The following is a 22536-nucleotide window of genomic DNA, read 5'->3' on the forward strand; positions in this document are numbered from 1 at the left end:
AAACAACACTAATTATTCATTTCCCTCTTCTTCTGTCGATCCTTGTTACCACAGCATCTCTTCTCCATGTATCCCATCAATACTAATCGACTGAGCATGTCTTCCAACAGCTGCAAATGTCAGCTGAGGTGATGCTGTGCTGGTGGACAAACTTTGGGTTAGCTGGTTAGTAAGCTATGAATGTTATAAACCAGGTAGCACTAATAGCAAAGAGTTTCTGTCCCTATGGAAACATTTTTTGTGCTAATCCCAATGTGAATGTTGTGTTTACTTAGATACAATCGAAATAAACATGTTTACCAAAACAGAAATAAAATCCCACAGTGGATATGTGGAGATGAGTTAATTAACAGTGCAGTCTGTGGAACGTGTACCCTTGAATCTGTGTGCACTGCAAAAAAATAAAAATAAAAAAAACAATATAAACAAAACTTTTTCTTAATTGGCATTTTTAGTTTTCCAGTAAAATATCTATCTATCTATCTATCTATCTATCTATCTATCTATCTATATATATATATATATATATATATATATTAGGGGTGTCGCAATATACCGGTATTGACGATAACCGTGATATTCAAAGCATGAAATATCGATATCGTGTTAATTTAGGGTGTGATGATATATCGGTATTGACGATAACCACAATATTTAAAATGAATAGGACGCTTATGATATCATGACATGTAAATACTCCAGCGCCAGTACCTGGTTGAGCTCTCAGGTGGCAGTATTGCACCTTAACGCTGACACCTGTCAAACAAGAAGAAGATGCATCGCGCGCAGCTATTCCGAGCGGGAGAGTGAGAGGCTCTGTCCACACCCGAAAAAAGTAAATAAGCTCGACAGTATGGGAGTTTTTCGGTTCCTTAGACAGTCCGATCCGCAGGATTTGCCTAGCTACAGTCAGTGCGAAGGGTGGAAACACCACCAACCTTTTTACCCACCTCCGTGTCCATCACCCTGCGGATTACGCCATTTTACAGAGAGTAAGTTGCGATTGCGTTTTCTTTACTCGTCTTATTCAGCATGATGTAGCTATGCATGCAGTTATATGCCCTCAAAATTCAAGATACATGGGCATTTTTTGCCCCGACAATTTTTTGTCATTATATCATATTATAAGATGTAGTTGTTTTACAATATCACACGAGCAAAAGTGCCGTTTTCCCCAAATCAGCACAAATGCAATGTTCCTTCAACTTATTGATAAATGAACAATGGGAGCTACAGTTTAGACACAGTATTGTTAATATTGTTTTTTTTTTCCTTTATTTCGCCAACGAAAATTTCAAAATTATGAACAGCAGAACAGAGCCCCGTGCAACAGAGATGTTTCTATTTTACTGACTGAATCCGCGTTTAGAACGAATGAATCAGAGCTTCGTTCCTGAATGAATCAGTCATCTGAACAAATCGGTTGACTCACTCACTCATTAAGACAGTGACTTGACCACCTACTGGCAGTTTAGTTTCATATTTAAGGCACATTTTAATTAAAAAGTTACAATTAGAAATAATTCCAGATTTAAATATTGAATTAAATTAATTTAGACAAATTGTAAATGCTGTGTAAATATATTAATGCCACTTCTCATTCTGTGTCACCTCTGTATTGCAAAGATGGATTTTGTTGATAATGATTTAATTTGACTGGTAACAGCCATAATGTATAGGCTACTATGCTAGTATTAATTTTTATTTCTTCAGGTCTTAAAAAGCCCTTTCCCCCCCAAGGATTCTATAAATATTGCGATATATCGAAATCATGATATTTTTTGGCCACAATAACCGTGGTGTGAAAAATCTAATATCGTGACAGCCCTATATATATATATATATATATATATATATATATATATATATAAATACTACCGCTCAAAAGTTTGGGATCGGTAAGATTTTTAATGTTTTTAAAAGGAGTTTTTGTCTGCTCACCAAGGGTGCATTTACTTAATTAAAAATACAGTAAAAACAGTAATATTGTGAAATATTATTAAAATTTAAAATGACTGTTTTCTATTTGAAAATATTTTAAAATGTAATTTATTCTTGTTTCGGCAAAGCTGAATTTTCAGCATCGTTAATCCAGTCTTCAGTGTCACATGATCCTTCAGAAATCATTCTAATATGTCAATTTGCTGCTCAAGAAACATTTATTGTTTACAATTGTACAAAATATTTTTTTTCAGGATTCTTTGATGAATAGAAAGTTCAAAAGAACAGTGTTTATTTGAAATCTAATCTTTTATTACATTATAAATGTCTTTACTGTCAATTTTGATTGATTTAATGCATCCTTGCTGAATAAAAGTATTAATTTATTTAATGTCTTTTCAAAAAAAAAAAAAAATTCTTACTGACCCCAAACTTTTGAACGGTAGTGTAAAATGTTACAAAAGCTTTGTATTTTAGATAAATGCTGTTCTTTTGAACTTTCTATTCATCAAGGAATCCTGAAAAAAAAAAGTACACAACTGTTTTCAACATTGATAATAATAACAAATATTTCTTGAGGAACTAATCATCATATTACAATGATTTCTGAAGGATCATGTGACACTGAATGATGCTGGAAATTCAGCTTTGCCAACACGAGAATAAATTACTTTGTAAAATATATTCAAATAGAAAACAGTTATTTTAAATTGTAATAATATTTCACAATATTACTGTTTTTATTGTATTTTTAATTAAATAAATTAAGCCTTGGTGAGCAGGCACCAAAGCTTCTTTTAAAAACATTAAAAATCTTACCGATCCCAAACTTTTGAGCGGTAGTGTGTGTACACATATATATATATATATATATATATATATATATATATATATATATATATATATATATATATATATATATATATATATATATATATATATATATTAGAGAGATAGATAGATATAGATATTTTCTTTTTGAATATATTTTACAAAGTAATTTATTCCTGTGATGGCAAAGCTGAATTTTCAGCATCATTACTCCAGTGTCACATGATCCTAAAGAAATCATTCTAAGATGCCGATTTGCTGCTCAAGAAGCATTTCTTATTATTATCAATGTTGAAAACAGTTGTGTACTTTTTTTCAGGATTCCTTGATGAATAGAAAGTTCAAAAGAACAGCATTTATCTGAAATACAAAGCTTTTGTAACATTATACACTACCGTTCAAAAGTTTGGGGTCAGTAAGAATTTTTATTTTTATTTTTTTTAAGAAATTAATACTTTTATTCAGTAATAAAACATTGTTTAGTATGTTTTTAAAGCTATTTTAAATATGAGGACTAAGTAAATCATGAAAACAAGCACACACACACTTTTATGTTAGATGTGATTAATCGATTTGACAGCACTAATATTTGTAAAATTTAGTATTAAAAGTAAAAAAAAAATGAGACAAATACAGCCTGGTTTATGGGGGTCTCCTCTAGCAGTAGCATAATATGGAGCAGTACTTTGATTTTACATTTGCTGCCTTGACTCAAATCAAAACCCAAAGCCAGTTGACTGGATTCATCTGGTTTTCAAATGTTTGAATTGTATTTTTGGAGGAAGAAGGAAGGAATCAATCAGATGAGACTGATATCCTATAAAGGCAAAGCATCACCTCCAGACAAAACTAATCTGTGATGGTCAAGTGGATAGTACAGCTCTAACATAACAGCGACGTGTTCTCTAAGACATCTATAATTGGGATTCTGAACCCACTCTGCGCATAAATCGCCAACAGTAATGGACAACAGCCAGGCAATAATAGACTCCTTCAACATTGATTGCAGCTGGTCCTCAAATCTTACGATACCACAGATCATTGTATGGGCTTCTGTTGCTACAGCAACAGCCAATTGGGACCTAAATAAACAATAAACAAAGCTTTCTAAACCCACAGGCCATAATCTCCACCAAGAAGTGTTGCGCACTGCCAAAATAAAGAGAAATATTTCATTTGTACACGCAAGCCAGGAATATAGCCTTCAAGACTCTTAAAGAGATCAGAAAAAACATATCTGGCATGACTGCGTGTGAAATCATGTTCCACAGTGACATAGCTGTACATATTACACCAACTCTTTTAATTCTGATATATTAATAATATAAGCATTTCAAGAAATCAACAGTGACATCCTGTGTGTGGGTTGGAAGCAAGTTCACAGAAGAAGCGTTCCTCAAAGGCTGTTCCTAACCTTAACTTAGATGGGAAAATGACTTTTCCCATCATTTTCTTTGGAAGTAAAAAAAAAAAAAAAAGGACTAAATACATAAACAATTTGCAAAACTAATCATCTTAACCTCTCTATTATGTTGCATTAGTGCTAAAAAAATACTGCCTCTGTCAGTATATGAAATATACTGCTCAATGAATACAACAGTTTCTAAAATCACTGTAATACACATCACAACGTAATTTCAATTTTGGAATAAATAGTTATTAAGATTATTTTGCTTGTTCATGGTTTGAAATGAGATTATTTTGCTTACCCCATTGGCAGGTTATTTTGCTTGTTTTAAGGAAAAACTTACTTAATTTAGACTTATTTTGTCGGAAATAAGACAATAATTTTTACTTGTCTAGAGAATGCTTCTTGATTTAAGAATTTTAAGATATTTGGACTAGAAACAAGACAAAAACTAAGTAAGTTTTTTTGCAGTGTAATTGTCTTCAATTAAGCAGCATTCAACAAATTTAACTGAGTCCATAATTTAATGTATTGACTTATCCCACTTTAGTATTTCTAACACTTTTAACCGCACAAACCCCCTGCAGTTCCATCACAAACCCCTAGGGGTTCGCAAACCCTGGGGAAACCCTGCTGTAAGAGAATCTCTCACTCTCTCTATATATTTTTTTCACAATTTCTCTAAGTGGAAGTGGAGCATTCCGGAGAAAGCATGAGCATATAGTGCTCTCAAAGAGCTATGGGGCTCCTGAGGGAATCCCAGCCGCAAAACACAAAACAACAGGATAAAAGCCATGGGGTGGGTAGAAAAAAGCCGCCTGACTTGTGAATGGAGTGAATCAGGGAGATTTGAATTAGAAGTGATGGATCGTAGAGAGTGACAGCTTATAAGTTTGCATCAGTACAAGCCTCTGGTTATAATCGTTTTTTGACAGCTATGTTTTTTAAAAGCCATTTCAATTTTCACAAGGCTTTTTTTACAGACAGGAATGGACCCAATCACCCAAACATTTTAGACAGGTTGAGCAATATACTATTCACTTCTCCTCAGAAAAAAGTGAGAAAAAAATGTCACTGGTTTGGACCAGCAAAGAAACCATTTGCTCAGAGCAACGTAGTAATGTAAGAGGTTGTAAGATGGTCCATATAGAGGTCCAAAAGTCAAAAGAACCTACTTTCCTGTATTTATATGGCTTAAGTCTTTGCTTCAATGTAAATCTATAGGAATTTGGTACCAGCTTGATAAGAAATCATATGAACAACGTACTGATGCAGTTTTTTTTTCAAGTGATTCACTTGTTTATACATAAAATAAGTGACAAGAAAAATGCCAGAACAGTAAGACAAAATACACTTGCATTAAAAATACTTTCTATTAAAACAAGTCCTAATAACTTATGAAGTACTTCTACATAATTTAATCTTGTTTTAAAGATTTTTAGACATGTTAACTGGATAATTAGACAAAAATACATGTTACGAGTAACATATGATTAGGTTTATCAAATGACTGCAAAGAATTTTCATAACATTTTCAAAAAAAGTTGAAAGAAAACATTTTACAGGAAAAACAAGGAAATCTCACCAACTTCCGACATCTCAGGCACAGATGTGACAAAGGGTCCGTCTGGGAATTTGGGAGCGTTGTCGTTAATATCCTGAACTTTTATAATGAACTCTGACTCTGGCTCCAGGGGTTTATTGTTGTTGCGGTCGATGGCCTGTGCGTGAAGAACATAATGTGATTTCTTTTCCCGGTCCAGACTCTTGGTGGCGTGGATGTCTCCCGTTACCTCGTTGATGATGAAAATACTTCCTGCTCCTTCACCACTAAGGATGTACCTGACCGAACCATCGCCTTTGTCTGAATTAGAATGCAGCTGAAATGAGAGACAAAGAAACATTGGTGCGTGACTACTGATATAAATCAATACATTGCAATATATTCGATAATCAGGGCTCATCACTGTAAACCCTAATGCTCAAAATAATTAATTAGTTTGAGTAGGGTAAACTTAAATTAAACATATTAGTTTAAACTTCTATGAGTATATAGAACTTTCTTTTTCTTTTCAGTTCATGAAACTGACACATTTTAAGTCATCTGAATTATTTTATTGTTTTGAGTTTTATGAACTTGTTTCTTTTAATTTAGACAAACTTAAGTTTAACTGAAACTGGGCTGGGATTTCTATTTCCTAGCATGCTTTGCCATGTCTCTCAAAACGGAGAGTAAATGCTAAAATTAAGTGTTATGTTTTTGTTTTTTTTGTTTGTTTTTTTGTGCAAGATGAATGTTATGTGGGAGATTTAGTAGTGTTTAATGCATAGCTATACTATTTTAGAAGAGTTTCTGTGTGCGTCTCAAACAGCTCCCTAGTTCAGTAGTCAGGGCACTGATCAGGGAGTCGGCCATTTTAAGGGCTGTCTCAATCGCAGAATCTTTCCAGGGCACTGAAACGTTCGCTCCCTAAAAAGTCCCACAATGCACCGTGAAAACCAGGGAGCATCGATGCTCACTCCGCTCCCTTAACGGAAGTTCGGAAGCGCGAAACTTAAATCACGTGAGCCAACTCACTACACTTAACGACGCGAGATAGATGTTTTTAAAAATACAAACCATTATTTTATTAGATTTTAGCATAAACATACATCGCTGGAAAGGTAATGAACATAAACTAGCTAACATTTATAATTTATTTATGGCTGAAATGTTGCAAGTATGTGTAACAAGCAAAGAATTTATCATAATGTACTTTAAATAATATTACAAGTAATGTCAGAAAGATATCAGCTCTGCTGTTGTTCATAAATACCAGTAGTGATGTTGTACAATGAGTATGGTGGAACGTCCAACGTCGGTGGAAATAGAGTCATAAGTGTTCCAATGTGTAGTGAACCGGCGTCCTTTACTGTACTTACCAGTGAACGAATTCGTGTACACGATATACTGATATACGAGCTTGGGAGCTAGGGAGCTGATTGAGACACAGCCTCTGTTATGTTGGGTTTTTGGGGGGATACCGTCATGGAGACGAGTGGAGCATGAGACCATAAAGGGTCTATATTGCTGAACTCATTCAGCAATTGCTATGCTTATCAAAGCATTGTGTTATCAAAAGCAAGTTATTAGCATTTACTGAATTATCTAGTTAAAGCTAGCCAAGTTTCATATAAGTTAAATATTTAAGTTGAGATTATATGATACTTTTAAGTTAAATGTATGAGTTAGCTTACTCAAATATTTCAAGTTAGAAGAAATTAAAATGTATGAGTACAAAATAATCTGCCAGTTCTGCTTACTTAAACTTTGATTTCTTAACTTAAAAATGTCTAATTTAACTGATTACCTCAATTTTTCTTAAGTTTAACCAACTTATTTGGGTTTACAGTGAATCCTCCAACAAACCCTTAAGCTTTAACACTTTTATGTAACTTATACAGTAGTTCCACGTAGACCGATTTGCAAAAATCATTTGCCTGTGCAATGATGCTGTGGTTGAAAGGGAATTTATAAGATGTTCCTAGGGTGCTCTCTGTGGTTGCTAGGTAAATACTTACTCTTCAGGAAGATGACCTATGAACAGCTTACATATAGGCCTAATTATCTCTACACAGTAAACTGGGACAGGAGAAAGAATTGAACATCAAAACATCAAACACATCACCTTTAAAGTGACTTGAAAAAGAAAGGGAGGATGTTGGATGTTGAATTATGTATTTGCATTTAGCAAACAGAAAAGAAAAAGAAAAAAGAAAAAAAGAACAGTCATTGACTTTAACTTCTGAACTGGAGGATCATCCTCTGAGATGTGAAATCTCAGATCATCTAGTGTTGATGTGAGATCTTGCCCTACTGCAATGTTGACAGAAAGAGAGAGGAGATGCAAGCCAAAAAAACCTGCTTAATTGATAGGAGGAGGATTACTCACAGCTCTCTAGTCGATGCCTACCATTTCAGTTAAGCTCATGACAAATACAAGACACTTCAAAAATAAATAATTTGGCATGGTGGTCCCTGCAGACTGCAAAACATAAGCACATTTACAAAACATTAGCACATTTATACACCGAACTTGCATTACCGTAATGTATCTGGATGGTATTTATTTTATTTTCTCATTATTGTCAGTAGTGATTTTAAAATATCCTCATAACTGTAAAAGAGTAATTAAATATATACATATATATGCTAATACAATGATTCTTTTATGATGATGATGATGAGAATGATGATGATTAAACCATTATTGTTATTGTTGTTATTATCCTTATTTATTCATTTTTGTATAATGTGTATTTACTGGGGTCAAACTGACCCCAAACTAACAGTCTTTTATTCGATAACAGGTACATTTCTGAAAAATGTTATACAATTTGTGACAAAAACTTCAGTAAAAGCGTAAGGATAACATCTGCCTAAAGGGCTTTGACTGTATCAAAGGCACACATTTAAGTCATTAAATAGTACAGTTTTTATAGATTAGAATTGTTATATTGACAAGCACTGCACAACGTGACCCCAAACATAGGCAAAGTCAAACTCAACAGAAAAAGACCCTGATGTTACCCTGTTACCCTGATGTATGAATACTTTACAATTTAAACAGTATTTCATTGTTTGTTTGTTCGGGTTTTTTTTCACATTACAGTTACGAAAATTAGATTATGTCAATGACAACACAATCCTACAAAATAAGCTTCATTTTCTTTATGCATATACATAATTTCCTACTTCTGTTGATTTGTGTAACAATTATGTTATGTTGATGACTCCTTTAGTTTCTTTCTGTGTTTAGTTCTTGTTCCCTTTGTTCCAATTGTTAGTTTGTTGCTATGGTTACTAATTGATTATTTGATTATGTTCACCTGTTCTTCATCCAGATTCCATTGTTTGCATCTATTTATACTTCCTGTGTTTCAGCTGCTCTTGTTCAGTCCTCGTTTATGTTTGCGTTTATGTGTGGTTTGCGTTTTTCCTGCGATATCCTGTGAATTGATTCTGTAAATAAGGCTATATATTCTGGAATACCCTGCTCATCTTCATCTTTGTGTGTGTTGGCAACCAAACACTGTGACGATTTGAGGGTAAAATGTGACCTGGATACGTTCTTGAAACCTTTCGTAAGATTTACCCACCTAAACCCCAAATGCACTTTCAAGACTTCTTTAAAGTCTTTGCACTTACAATTACTTCTCTTTGGGAACTGAAAGAATGATCAGATGTGAAAACAAACCGGCACATAGCAGGGATGATGTCTGGCTGCATGCCCTCTAGATGCACAGGATAATAATTTTAAAAAGCCGTAATTGACAATACTGTCATTCCCAAAGCATGGCAAAAAATGACAAGAGCGGTTAATGTTTCAGGAAGGCATAATGTGAACCCATGGGATACCTGTGCGCTGATGTCTCAGCTCTCACACAAGTAGTCTGCTCATTGCATGGTGTCTCAAGGCTCATTGGTTTTGTGATAAGGCAAAACATTGACAGAACACTCAAAGCACTGAAAGCCTCGGTTCTCCTGAGTGTTTTATTGTCACTATCCAATAAATGTCAGATTGTGATCCACTCAAGCTCAGTTTAATGACTCAAGCACAGACTAAAGCAAACAAATACACACACCTTGAGCCATCCAAGCATTTATAGTCCAGAGGGATTCAACATTGATCCTGTTTACTTTTTTTTAAATACACATTACTGATCTTATTGTACCTCATCAGTGCACATTTGCAGATACGATTGGATTATGTTCACTAGGAGCCGAATGGTTTTTTTAGGCACTGCTAGAGCAAACTTGTATTGAAACATCCACTTTTCATGATCCAATCAATTCCAGATGGATTAAACACCTACATTATTTTTCTCACTGAATATCTTGCTTCACTCAGAAATACGTCACGTTACAAAAGTAAAACGGGTTATGGATGCTGTTGAACGCTGACTAAAGGATTGTGATGATGGTAAAGATTACATATATGCGATTAAATTGAGACAAAGATAAATTGAAATCTCATGCTTCTCAAAATTTCTCAACAGTGTGTCAAACTGTGCTCAGATTTGCCAAGATACCAAAGTCTTAAAGGAGACCCATTATACCCTTTTCTTGATTTTCTTGTTTTTGGGGTCTACTAGAATAGGTTTTCATGCTTAACTGTTCAAAAAACTCATTATTTTTCCACATATTTGTCATTGTTGCAGCACCTCTCTTCCCAGTCTGTCAGTAACACTCTGTTTAGTTCCGGTCTCTATGAAGCCCCTCCTTTTGAAAAGCGCAGTGTGCTCTGATTGGATGGCTGGACCAGTGTGTTGTGATTGGTCAACCATTTTGAGCGCGTTTGGGAAATGTCACCCCTTACCATAACTGCGAGTTTCAACACACTACGAACACAACTCAACCAGGCCACACCCTTTTTTAGCAAACTGTATGCCTTGGGTGGGAAGTATTTAAATGTGAGACATTGTGATTTGCATGTTTCAGGGAGTTCAGAAACAAAGCTTACTGATATAGAGAATAACTCCTTTTGGAGTGAGTTTTTGCTTTGCAGACCTTTTTCATGAAAAAGTTGAAAATGTTAAAAGGCATAACAGCACCCCTTTAAAAGAAAAATCAACATAACATATCAATATAACCTCAAATGTTTCTAATCAAATACTTCTGAATGTAAATTATCTCACTGGTGTGTCTGTTTTTATTTCCTAAGAACGTTTAGGAGAACCATCTGAGATAAAGTTATTTAAAATGTGATCCTGAATGTTACCCAAGTTATGAAAGAGAAATGTTTGAGCAACCAAATTTTCCTCTGGGCTCAGCTCTGTAGACTAAAGAAAAGTGCAGTTTGAATAAAAGAGATGTTTTCTTCATTTAATCGTAATATTGTACGTGGCATTTAATCAAAGCTCAGCTGGTCTAATAATTGTTAAAGACATATTCTAAGGCTACGAGTAGCTAACACAACACAAATGAAACACTTTAAATACATTAGAGAGCACAAATAAGATCCCAGACATTGATTGTGAAGTTATAATCTGATAAAAAAATTTATTATAGGGGCCGCAGTATTGTCTTTGCAGCCCATTTTGTGGATAATAGACACTTCAATCACACCATTACATAAAGGGCTGAAACTCATTCCCTTGGTTATTTGAATGTTTGAGGCCAAGAAATGTGCAAACTGTGGCCAGTAATACAAACAGCAATGCAGAAATTAATTCGTAATTAAAGGAAAGCGGGGGCTGATTGCACAGCCGGGTCGTCGGCGAGAGTGAACTGTCCATTTCTGTCAGTAAACAGAGCACTCAGGCGAGCAGTCAGTAATTAGCTGAACGGTCAGAGCTCACACTCAGGCTAGAACCTCTCCAATCAGAAGACAAGTTAATGAGACTTTATGTTAGAAGCCCGTAAACAAAATCAGTTGCAGCCACAGTGAATCTGCACCAATTATTTTACATTATCTTCTCAAAAAACAATCCACTTTTTCTGGGTGCACCTCAATCAGAATAAAAAAAAAAAAAAAGCAATAAAAGCTTGAGCAAGAGGGCTGCTGTACTAAATAGATGAGAAATCTGAATTTCAGGCAAAAAAACAACAACTAAATATTAGCTAAACATTTTATAAGCTTCCCACTATTGCTCGTCCATATAATGGTGAATAGTGACCAGTATCAACATTTTTAAAGGGGTGGTTGATTATGGTTTCACTTTTTTAACTTGAATTAGTGTGTAATATTGCTGCTTGAGCATAAACAACGTCTGCAAAGTTACGACGCTCAAAGTTCAATGCAAAGAGAGATATTCTTTTAAAGAATTCTCTGTTTAAGGACTACAACAAATGGCTGGTAGGGACTACAACGGAACTTCTTCCGGAAATTCTAAAATTTACATAAACCCCGCCCCTGAGAACACGCAACAAAGGGGGTGAGGCCATGTTGAGCTGCTTTAGAGAAGAGGAAGAGTTGTTGTAGTCAAGTGTTGTTATCATGCTGTCATTTTACGCTGGACTGCTTCACAAACAAGAGTCAATCAACACTGGATTTGTACAAAAGATTAACATGACGGCACATGCTAGTCGGTGAGTTGAATCAACTCCACAGCAACTACATAAATTTATCCACTAACCATTCAGAAACGTCCAGATGCATTCTAAAAGTAACTTCTTCCTGAGTCTCTCCATCAGAGTCGACTCCGGTTTGAACAATGTAAGGCTGAAAACCGTTACTGACAATCCTCATTTTGGCTGCGTGAGATTCTCCATATTTGTTATTGTTGAGCGACCGAAGCGTGAGCTGTTAAAGCTCCGCCCTCTTCTGGAAAGTGGGCCAGGATCAGCAGCTCATTTGCATTTAAAGGAACACACACAAATAGGGGCAAATTTGTCAAGCTATAATAAATGATCTGTGGTGTATTTTGAGCTGAAACTTCACAGACACATTCTGGGGACACCAGAGACTTATATTACATCTTGTAAAGGGGGCATTATAGGTCCCCTTTAAAAAAAGATGCAAAGGTATGATAAGAATGGTCCCATGTGACACATGTTGTTTATTCCAAGTGTTCTTGGGATACTGTATACGAAAACAAACCAAAATTCAATGTATTATTTAATTTCTTTCAATAAATAAATGAATAAATACTTACCCCAAACTAGTAAACTTAAACTAATATATATATATAAACAACACATATATATATATATATATTATTTCAGTTTGGTGTAATTTACTTTCTGCTGCTGTTGCAATAATGGCATTGTGATAATGGGTTAGGATTGTTGGGATTACACACATATAGTACACCCCGTGACAAATTAAACAGGATTCATTGTGAAATCCCAAACGCTACACCATCAGGACTGCTGAACCCAACCCCATTCCTTTACACTCTGGCTCTGCTGCTTCCAAATTTGGTCCCAGCTACACAAGGGAACATAAATTTCACTTAACCTGCAGTCAGGCTTCTAATTTGGCCACTGACTTAGCTGGGAACAGGCTAATATATCACACTCTGTCTCTGCACCGGCTCCTCTGACGCTCAGTCAAGCCCTCACTAATGGCAGGAAATAAAAGTGGCACTAGGTCAATAGAGCCAAGACCAGCCAGCTAAAACACAGGGTGGGCCATCATTTCTGGAGTGATAACAGAGTGCAATGTATTAACTTTATCAATTAAATTTAAGTGCAACATATAAAACTGAATCCACTCTGTATATCAAATACAAAGATATCAAGCCAACCAAACATATAAAGCTAAAATATTAAAAGGCAAAGCAGGTGTGACACTAAGAACACTGTGAGAAGAAATGGCTCCTCCACTTTAACAAGCTCTTTCTGAAAAGAGAGAGAGGCATATGCATGTGTGAGTTCAGTTTTACACTGCTAAAACACATTTCTTAAAAAGTATTTTTAGCGTCAGATTTTCCAGTAAGACTGGAAAAAAGGAAAAAGTAAGACTTGTCTTTAAGAATATGTCTGACTTAAATTAGGGAATTAACGTTTATTTGTCTTACTCCATTGGCCAACCTTTATTTTTCTTATTTTAAACAAACTTCATTAAATTGTTCTTTGAAAACAAGTAATATAGTAACAAGTAATGTCTTTAATGTAATGATCAAAGTGATCTTAAAGAACAATAATTTTCCCAGAAAACAAAAGATGATTAATATTTTTTTTTTTTTTTTGCTATGTAATGCCTACAAAACATGAAAAAAAAACTTTTGTACTAATGACTTTTCTTTCTATGCACTTTTTACTGCCTTTTTTAGTCATTCACTTGTCAATGACCTCATTTTCTTAATCAGCTATTTATATACATATATATGTGTGTATATACTGTATATGTACAGTCAAACCAAACTTTATTCAGACACCTTGAACATTTCATTCATTATTATAGTTTGTTCACTATAGTTTAAAAAAAAAAAATGGTAATAAAATATGACAAGATCTCACAGTTAAACTGTGTCAGAAAAAATAATCTTAATTATGTCAAATAACACTTAAGCAAAACATGGTCAGGTCAAAGTGTCTGAATAATTTTTGGTTCCAAATTTTTATCAATTTTACTGGTAGTCCACTGTTTGAAGAATTTTTGGGTAATAATTGGGTATAATATATAAAGTCTTGTTTTAAAGAATATGTCTGAATCAATAAATTATATATTAAGAGAAAATTATGATTTAGATTTTTGTTTACCATGTAATGTCTAAAAACATGAAAATAAATATTATATTGTCTTAATTATAAACACACTGGTTTGTAGCGCAAACAGTTTTACCGAACTTTTACATTCTTCTCATTATTTCCCTATAGTGGCTAATAAAACGGAAGTCTCGCACATTCACAGAAAACACCTTACTTTGCGTTGAAAAAATAAGGTTGATAAAAGAGCAACATCTAAGAATTTTGGCTACAGCTGCACAAAATCAATTTTTTATTTTTTATTTTTTTGGTGCAGTTGACCAACTGGACCTGATTAGAAAAGTGCAGGCTAGGGAAAATTAAGCGATTTTTGTAATACTAACAAAGGTACTGCACACACACACACACAACACACACACACACACACACACACACACACACACACACACACACACTGATTAAAAGCTCTTCAGAAGAAAAAAGGATACATTTAATCAGAGACAAATCCACCTTACTAATTATGAATATAAAGCTTGGTGGTGATTGATGAGTTTATTTTACTCTTTGACCTCATTCTCCTTCGCTCCTCCTCATACTCCCTCCATCTCCCTCTCCTTCATTCTGTCTTTCTTTGTCTCTCTCCCGCATCTCAAAGTCTTTCTATCCTGTCATTGAGGGTTTTTTTCTTTCCTCACACTCCATCCATCCCTGACTCACATTTAATGAGACCTGTCTTCACTCATTTGGCCTCTAAATTTTACAGCAATTTTGGGTCATTTTACTCCACGTAAGTATGATACGAAACATTATATGTGTAATAGACCCAGTGAATCATAATTACATGAGTTGGTAATAACTTTTCAAAAGTATATTTGTGTTTATTTAAGGCTAATCGGTGATAAGGTCACTTTTATGGGAAAATTATACATGGATAAAAATGACTCAGGGTTTGGAAAGATCAGTTGCTGTCTTCTATCAGAGGAAAATAAAAAGTGGAAGAAGTTAATTTGCTGGGTTTCCAAGGTTACAGGGTTACTGTGATCATTATTCAGGGGTAACAGTCTCCCCTGTTAATGGATGTTGCTGTACAAGTGTGAGACTTTTTATTCAAGGTGTCATTTTTGGAGGATATTCTGAGGGCGGATGATAAAATCCAGAAATAATGAGGTCTTTGATAAGTGAATGACCCGAAAAGGCAGTAAAAAGTGAACAGAAACAAGTTTTTAGACATTACATGGCAAACAAAAATCTTAGTTTTTTCTGGGAAAATTGATCTAAGCATCTTCAAAGAATAAATAAATCAAGATATCCCCTGTGTGAATTTTCATTCATAAGGGAGAAACTGACCCATAATGTTAAGAATACAAGAATCATCTTTGCTGTACGGAGGAATGATTGCGAATAAAACAACAAAGCTTAATAAAGTTACCTATATATTTGATCTCTCTGTAATGAACATTTACTTGCGTGGACAAGCATTTACATTTTAGCTAAAACTTCTTAAGATGAGGCTAAAGTTTAGCCTTGAACACTTTAGCTTCCCCATCCTGCGCTACTCAAAGTGGAAACGGTTCCTTGATTCTGCCAGGGGACCATCCATATATAACCAAATGAATAAAACATTCAAACACCTTTTGTATCAGAATATGTCAAGACCTGTAACGCTGACAGAGCAGAACAGACACACTTGAGGCTAGAGGGTTTTTTGGATACATTATGTTGAAATATGCTCAAACCATTTATATAAACCTAGTAGAAGACCTTTAGAGGCAAAAAGTCAGTCATCAGTGGAGAAATATGAATATTTGCCATCCTTCTTCAGCTATCTGCTTGAGTTACACTGGATTTTTCAATATGCACTCTCTTGTAAGCCAATTTTGGATATAAATGTATTATTAAAGAGTAAGTGTAACATTAAATGTTAATATGGGAGTTTGTATGAAACACTTATGTTTTTAAACACAGAAAATTCTGCGGGTCCACACGGACCCAAAAACACAAAACACAACTTTAGTGTGAGGCTCTTCAGAACTAAGGAGGAGCAACTTTTTATAAGATGCCATTCTACATAAATGTTTCCCAGGAAGATCTGCAGTTTGCCTGGAAAATAAAGTCATCTGAGCGTCTGGAGTCAGTTGTGTTTTAATGTTAAATCAAACAACAAATGACAAAGAAATCACTCAGTGCTCTTGACTGAATAGCTTTTGTAACTTCAATAATGATTAATCTTTATTTAATTTAAACAGTGAAGATAATATGCAGTGTTATTTTATATTTGATTACTTTATCCATTTTCTGTCCCTGAAAACTACTGTTAGATACCCGAAAAACCTGAAAAGCACTGTTTTTTTTAATTGGATATTTGCTCTATTATATTTATTTGTGATGTTGCTTGTAGTTTGATTATTTGTTCTTATTTTCTTTATTTTTATTTGACAGTAGTCCTATTTTCCCTGAACATATCACATACCGAACCCGTGACCCTAAAACCGCGATATGAACCGAACCGTGAGCAATTTGAAACGTTGCACCCTTAAAAAAAAAAAAAAATATATATATATATATATATGTATATATATATATATATATATCAGTAACTATATCAGTCTTTTCACAATATACAGACTGATTTAGCATAACTAAATGAATTATGCATATATAGCTATACTGCATGACTGACTTACTATAAACTTCACTCCAGACACTCCAGAATTAGATGATCTCCAACGACACTAATCCAGTCTAACATTTTGGTGCCTACCAAAGAATCACAAGATTAAAAATACAAGATTATGGAATCTGAGAGGGGTTTTTGCTTGTACAGCTAAAGAGAGAATCACAGGATTGTCTTGAGTCTCTCTGTTTTCTCTTCCTCTTGGGTAATGTATGAGTGTCACATAGACCAAACCTGAAGTTTTTCAAGGACCCTTCTGTAAAAAGAGAGGCTGCCTGACAGGAGCCAGAACTGCACCGTTTGCCTTTCAAGGTCTGACAATATATAAAGCTGCACTACCTTGAATATTCCATCACCTGCACAAACATTATATATCATATATGTTACACATGTGTCTTCATGCGAAGCATGAGGAATAACATTCTCCCGATGCAGAGGATGAATGCTCAAGGATGAGTTACTACCTCAGTCAAGGACCTTGTAAGACAGTCTTTGTGTTGTGTGATACATGCTGTTTTCTAACTCATGCTTGTTTATGTTAAAGGAGTCAAAAGTACATGTACTGTAATACTTTAAATTAAAAAAAAAAATAAATAAATAAATTTTTTTTCTAAAAAATAAATAAATAAATAAATAAAAGTACCACTCTTTTCACAGTGTAGTAACTAAATTTGGTATAAATTTTGAATAACAAACGCAGCTGTTATCATTTATTTAAATTATACTAAATAAATATACTTACTTTTTTATATGAATTAATTTACATAATTATTTAATTAATAAATGACGAACATTTAACATCAGTATGAAAATATTTATTAATATTTATACATATTAATATTCATAAGCTTACAAATTAATATACATATTAATTATATAGCATATATTCATGAAATCCTGTTTCTGCCTTGGATGAAAAATGTAAATGTAATTTTGAAATTACCTTTTGAACTCATACATTTTGAAATAGTCACACTGTGAGATATAAAGTCAATAATATATAATAATAATAATAAAGTATTTAATTCATATACATTTATTTAATTTATATTAATAATGTCAACATTGATTTATTAATAAGCATTCACGTTAATATTTATTTTAATATATGAATCAATATGCAGAAGAATATATTAATATTTATCTATATTTTTTAATAATATTTTATATTTATATTTATCATATATTTATGGAATCCCTTTTATGCATCAAAAAAAAAAAAAAAAAAAAAAAGACTGCAAAATAAATTTAAAAATAGAAACACAGGCTGCATCCGAATTCACAGTACTCATAAAAGAGTGGGCAAAAAGCACCCGGATGACCTACTACTTACGGCGAGATTATAAATTTTGCATACGATGGACTCTTTACGATCCCATGAGGCCACGGGAGAGGATTTGTGAATGGCAGTGTAGTGACGCAGATGCTGGTAGGTCACATGATAATGACAACATGGCAAATGTAGTATGTCACATTACAGTCACACACATTCATGAATGTACTTTTAGTATTTGCAAAGTAATAACTTTTTCAAAATAAGTATCTACTCAAGAGAGTATGCCGATTTCGGATGCAGAGACAGTCTCACCTTGAGATACAGTATAAAGTCCATATTATGAGAAATAGCCACAACTGTGAGGTATCAAATAAGATATGGGCTTCCATACATATATTTTATATTTCACTGTGCTATCAAAATTGATGTTGGAAAACTATGAAATTGCACTGGTATTGGTATCGACTACAGAAATTCTGGTAAAACAAAACTGTAATGAGTTGTTTATCCATGGTACATTCATTACAAAATTGCTTGATGGAACGCTGATGAGGCGATTACTCTAATCATATGATACTTTGACCCCTGAAGACTACGTGAGTCTTTTGACAAAACAGCTTTTCCGTTCCCTTTTACCCATCTTTGAGGATAAAGTTGCCACCAGTAAGGCACTCATCCACATGAATGCAAGAAAATAAAGAGCAGTGGGAAGGTCTATCATCTCAGTTTGTCATCCCTCACGGGAACCTTTCCTGTTCTATTGCAAGCGTCTGCAAGTTTTAATTAAGCAAAGACTCGAAATAAACACATACACTCACACACACACACAAACGGAGGGGCTGAAGGATTAATTGTCTAGAGTCTTTGCCGATCTAATTAAGGGTCATTTCGCATCATGGCCATATTTTACCAGCCCCTGTGATAGAGGCGGTAATTAAATATGAGGGAGTTAGCCGCAATAACGATCTTGGGACCTTGCCTTTTGCATGCGCATGTCAAATTAAATCCCTCATAACAGCCTGCTCTTAATGGCATTTTATCGTTGCGGATTAGCATATTCTGTTGATGCTGTAAACTCTGTTCAATTTTTGTAAACTGCTTGAGTATGGAGCACAGCGGTGGCCAGAGGGCTTGGGGGGCAACTTAATCCAACCTGCTGTAGTGATCTCACCAATCAGAGCTCTGCAGAAGCAGTGGTGCGGATATGCTAATAAAGGAAGACAAAAAGTAATTATTATTTTATGCAATTAGCAACCTGATAAGGTTCTATTTTGAAGTAAGGCAATTTTAAATTAATACCATCTGCTTAATAGCCTTGTAGCACTTTGGTTACAATGTCAGGGCACACTTTAAGAAAGTATAGTCCTGTCTGTGGCTGTAAAGAGGACCTGTTATGCTTTTTAACCTTTTCAGCTTTCTTTAGTGTGTAGAGGGTTGTGGCATTTCCAAAACACGCTTGAAGCGCTTGACCAATCACAAAACACCGGTCCAGCTGACCAATCAGATCACATTGTGCTTTTCAGAAGGAGGGGCTTCATAGAGACAGGAGTGTTACTGACAGACTGGGAAGAGAGGTGCTGCAACAATGTAAAATATGTGAAAAATAATGTGTTTTTTGTCCATTTAAGCATGAAAACCTACTCCAGTAGACCCTAGAAACAAAATCAAGACTTTGTAAAAGGCCATGGCCTCACTCAAGTATTTCAACACCACACTTACATCAACATTTTATAAGTCTGAACAGACAAAATATGTTTTTCCTCAAAATAAAAGCTCAGAAATGCACAAATCACATTCTTTTGCATTTAATTTCCCTTTCATGCTTAAAACTAAAACATGAAGATGTAAATATATAAACCTTCTCATCTCATTGTCACAAAAATGCATTGTTATACCTCTAGATTTTCTCTCACAGAGGCAATTTTCCATTGCTGCCTTCAAGTCCTCCTGGGATGTTTGTACTTGTGAGCTCAGAAGTCAGAATTATGCTGAGATTTGCATTCTAATTTTGCTTGGAAAATTGGACAGTTTGGGGACTAATTTATGCTTTAAATGTATTTTATGCTTCTTATAAATTATTCACAGTGAATGACGGCAAATGAGTGTCATCTCATAAACAAGCTTTTTTTTTAATCACTATTCTTCATTAAGAGTACACAAAAAAGGTGTACAAAACTGTGTATATAGCCAACAATCACAATTATACAACTTACAACCAAAAACAACTTGATTCCACCATTATGGTTCAATAATCCAATGTAAATTCTACTGCTGTCTATCCACAAAGTAAAGTTTTGTTGTTTTTGTTGTTGTTGTTGTTGTTATTGTTATTGTTTTATTTATTTATTTGATGGCACCCACTGACTTAAAATACTATGAAGTCAATGTCTGGTTACAAACATTATTTAAAATGTCTTCTTTTGTGTTCAACAGAAGAAAGAAACTCATACAGGTTTGCAACAACATGAGGGTGAGTAAATTTTTTGATGAACTATCCCTTTAATTGCACAGGGATAGTTCATTATATTACAGTAGATGTTTTAGCAGTTACAACCAGTAAACCATATAAGACTGGTTTAAGCTGTTTGAAACTTTATTTCAAAATAAAGGTACATAACTAAAAGCTTGCTAGAAAAATCACTAAGAAAAATATGGCAGATTTCAAATCGCATACTTCCTGCGATAGCCAAGCAACTGCTATTACGATGCATGTGAATGCTAACGGATATCTTTCTCCAGGTATGATAACCATGCTCATTTCCAGCATATTTTGGTGTCCTTCCTGACCGCTCACCTTCATAAATACAATCATTCCAACATGATTTGAAGGCAGCAAGTAATAATGTCTGTCTCTTCTTCTATCTTTCTCTGTCTGCACGTCTGTCTCTCTTTTCCCTGCATTACCCTATGCTTGAGTACCCTGAATACTGATCAACTGCCACACATTTACATATTTCTGAAGATAAGAGAAGTCAGTACACAGACAACTTAACCAGCTTCCTACAGCCTCTTTGTGCAGCGCTTCAGTAGAGAGACGTAAAGCACATGGACATGACCTGCTGAATCAATCTCCGCTTCAGAAAGAGAGAGAAGATACACAAAGAGAATAAAAGGAGGACACTGGGATGGAGCCATGCCTCCCCGCTAACAGTCTCACAGTACCCATTAAACAACGTTTATTGAATCAATTTACAATGCGTAATGCAGTTTTTGAGTACTGGGGAGCTCAAGGACAGTGGCAGTGTGTCTTTCATTGAGCTTCTACTGTTATGTGAATGGGCTCTGGTGATACTGAATATCTGTTCATAGCTGGCAAATGGATTCCAAATTAAAATGTACAATCATCCGCATAAAGATCTCCTGTGTATGACAATAAAAAAAAAATTGCATAAAGTAGCCTATATCATTCATCTAGTAAAATACAGACGAATGTGGTCACTGCAAAAGTTTCCATGCTGATTCCAGACTGACTTGCTGATGCTAATAGATTCATGGCCCTATTTGCTATATGGCACGGACACAAAATTCATGTTTCACAAGATCGACAAGCCCATGAGGCAAACACAGGAGAACCGGCATGACTCTAGCCAAAATGATGAAGGCTGTCAAATCTCAAACACGAACCAATAAGTCAAGCTGCAGTTCAGAGCTGCTGTTTTGCTGTACTAAGCTAACTCCATGCAAAGACGTTATCGATCAAGGCCAGCAGGTACAGACAAGTGATGAAATAAGGTCAGAGAAGGAGCAAAAGGTCACTTGCTTGATTTACAAATTTATGTTGTTCATGAAGGTCTAAAATGTTTCAACATTATCTTAGACTGCTGTTATATCCCAGTTGAAAATAACACAAATCACAACAAGCACAATGTATCTGCTGGTCTTAAAGGCCACCAAAATGGCCAGGCTGGTCTATTTAGTTTTCTATATGGTTCTACAAGGGTGCGCAGCTGCCAAGGTTGGGAAACCTAACCATCTTAATTCAGATAAGACCACCAAACCACCTTAGGCTGGTTTAAAATCACAATTGAGTCTTGTTGCCTTGTTTATTAGATTAAAGGTCATCTATATGGTAGTGTACTCCTAAAGTTGGTCGACAGATATACTCATTTAAAGTCCTTTCCTTCCAGGAAAACAAACAAAAGACACTGCTTAAGAAAAAAAGCTGGTTGGCTGGTCTTAGCTGGTTTAAGATGGTCAAGCTGGTCTTTCAACCTGGCCAATCTGGTGTTCACCTGTTTGGTCAGCTGGTCTCCCAGCTGGACCAGCTAAGA

The 22536-nt window shown here is 34.7% G+C and overlaps 1 protein-coding gene and 1 long non-coding RNA gene across 9 annotated transcripts in view; one reads left to right on the top strand and one right to left on the bottom strand.

Moving 5' to 3' along the window:
- Nucleotides 1-22536, bottom strand: part of LOC125255269 (cadherin-18) — a 265912-nt gene that overhangs the window by 67074 nt on the left and 176302 nt on the right. For 6 of the 7 annotated variants that reach the window (XM_048170339.1, XM_048170335.1, XM_048170337.1 and 3 more), the window contains one exon: nt 5766-6060. In XM_048170339.1, coding sequence (XP_048026296.1) covers nt 5766-6060 — 295 coding nt within the window. The remainder of the gene's footprint in view (nt 1-5765; nt 6061-22536) is intronic. The other variant, XM_048170341.1, reaches the window with a different exon arrangement.
- Nucleotides 546-21615, top strand: LOC125255270. 2 transcript variants are annotated; one of them, XR_007181874.1, is made up of 4 exons: nt 546-992; nt 5944-6086; nt 20699-20735; nt 21005-21615. It is a non-coding gene; the product is annotated as an uncharacterized LOC125255270 (long non-coding RNA). The 2 variants fall into 2 exon arrangements; XR_007181873.1 differs by having other exon boundaries at nt 20699-21615.

Source organism: Megalobrama amblycephala, linkage group LG20 (assembly GCF_018812025.1).
Source record: "Megalobrama amblycephala isolate DHTTF-2021 linkage group LG20, ASM1881202v1, whole genome shotgun sequence".
Taxonomy (NCBI): Eukaryota; Metazoa; Chordata; class Actinopteri; order Cypriniformes; family Xenocyprididae; genus Megalobrama; species Megalobrama amblycephala.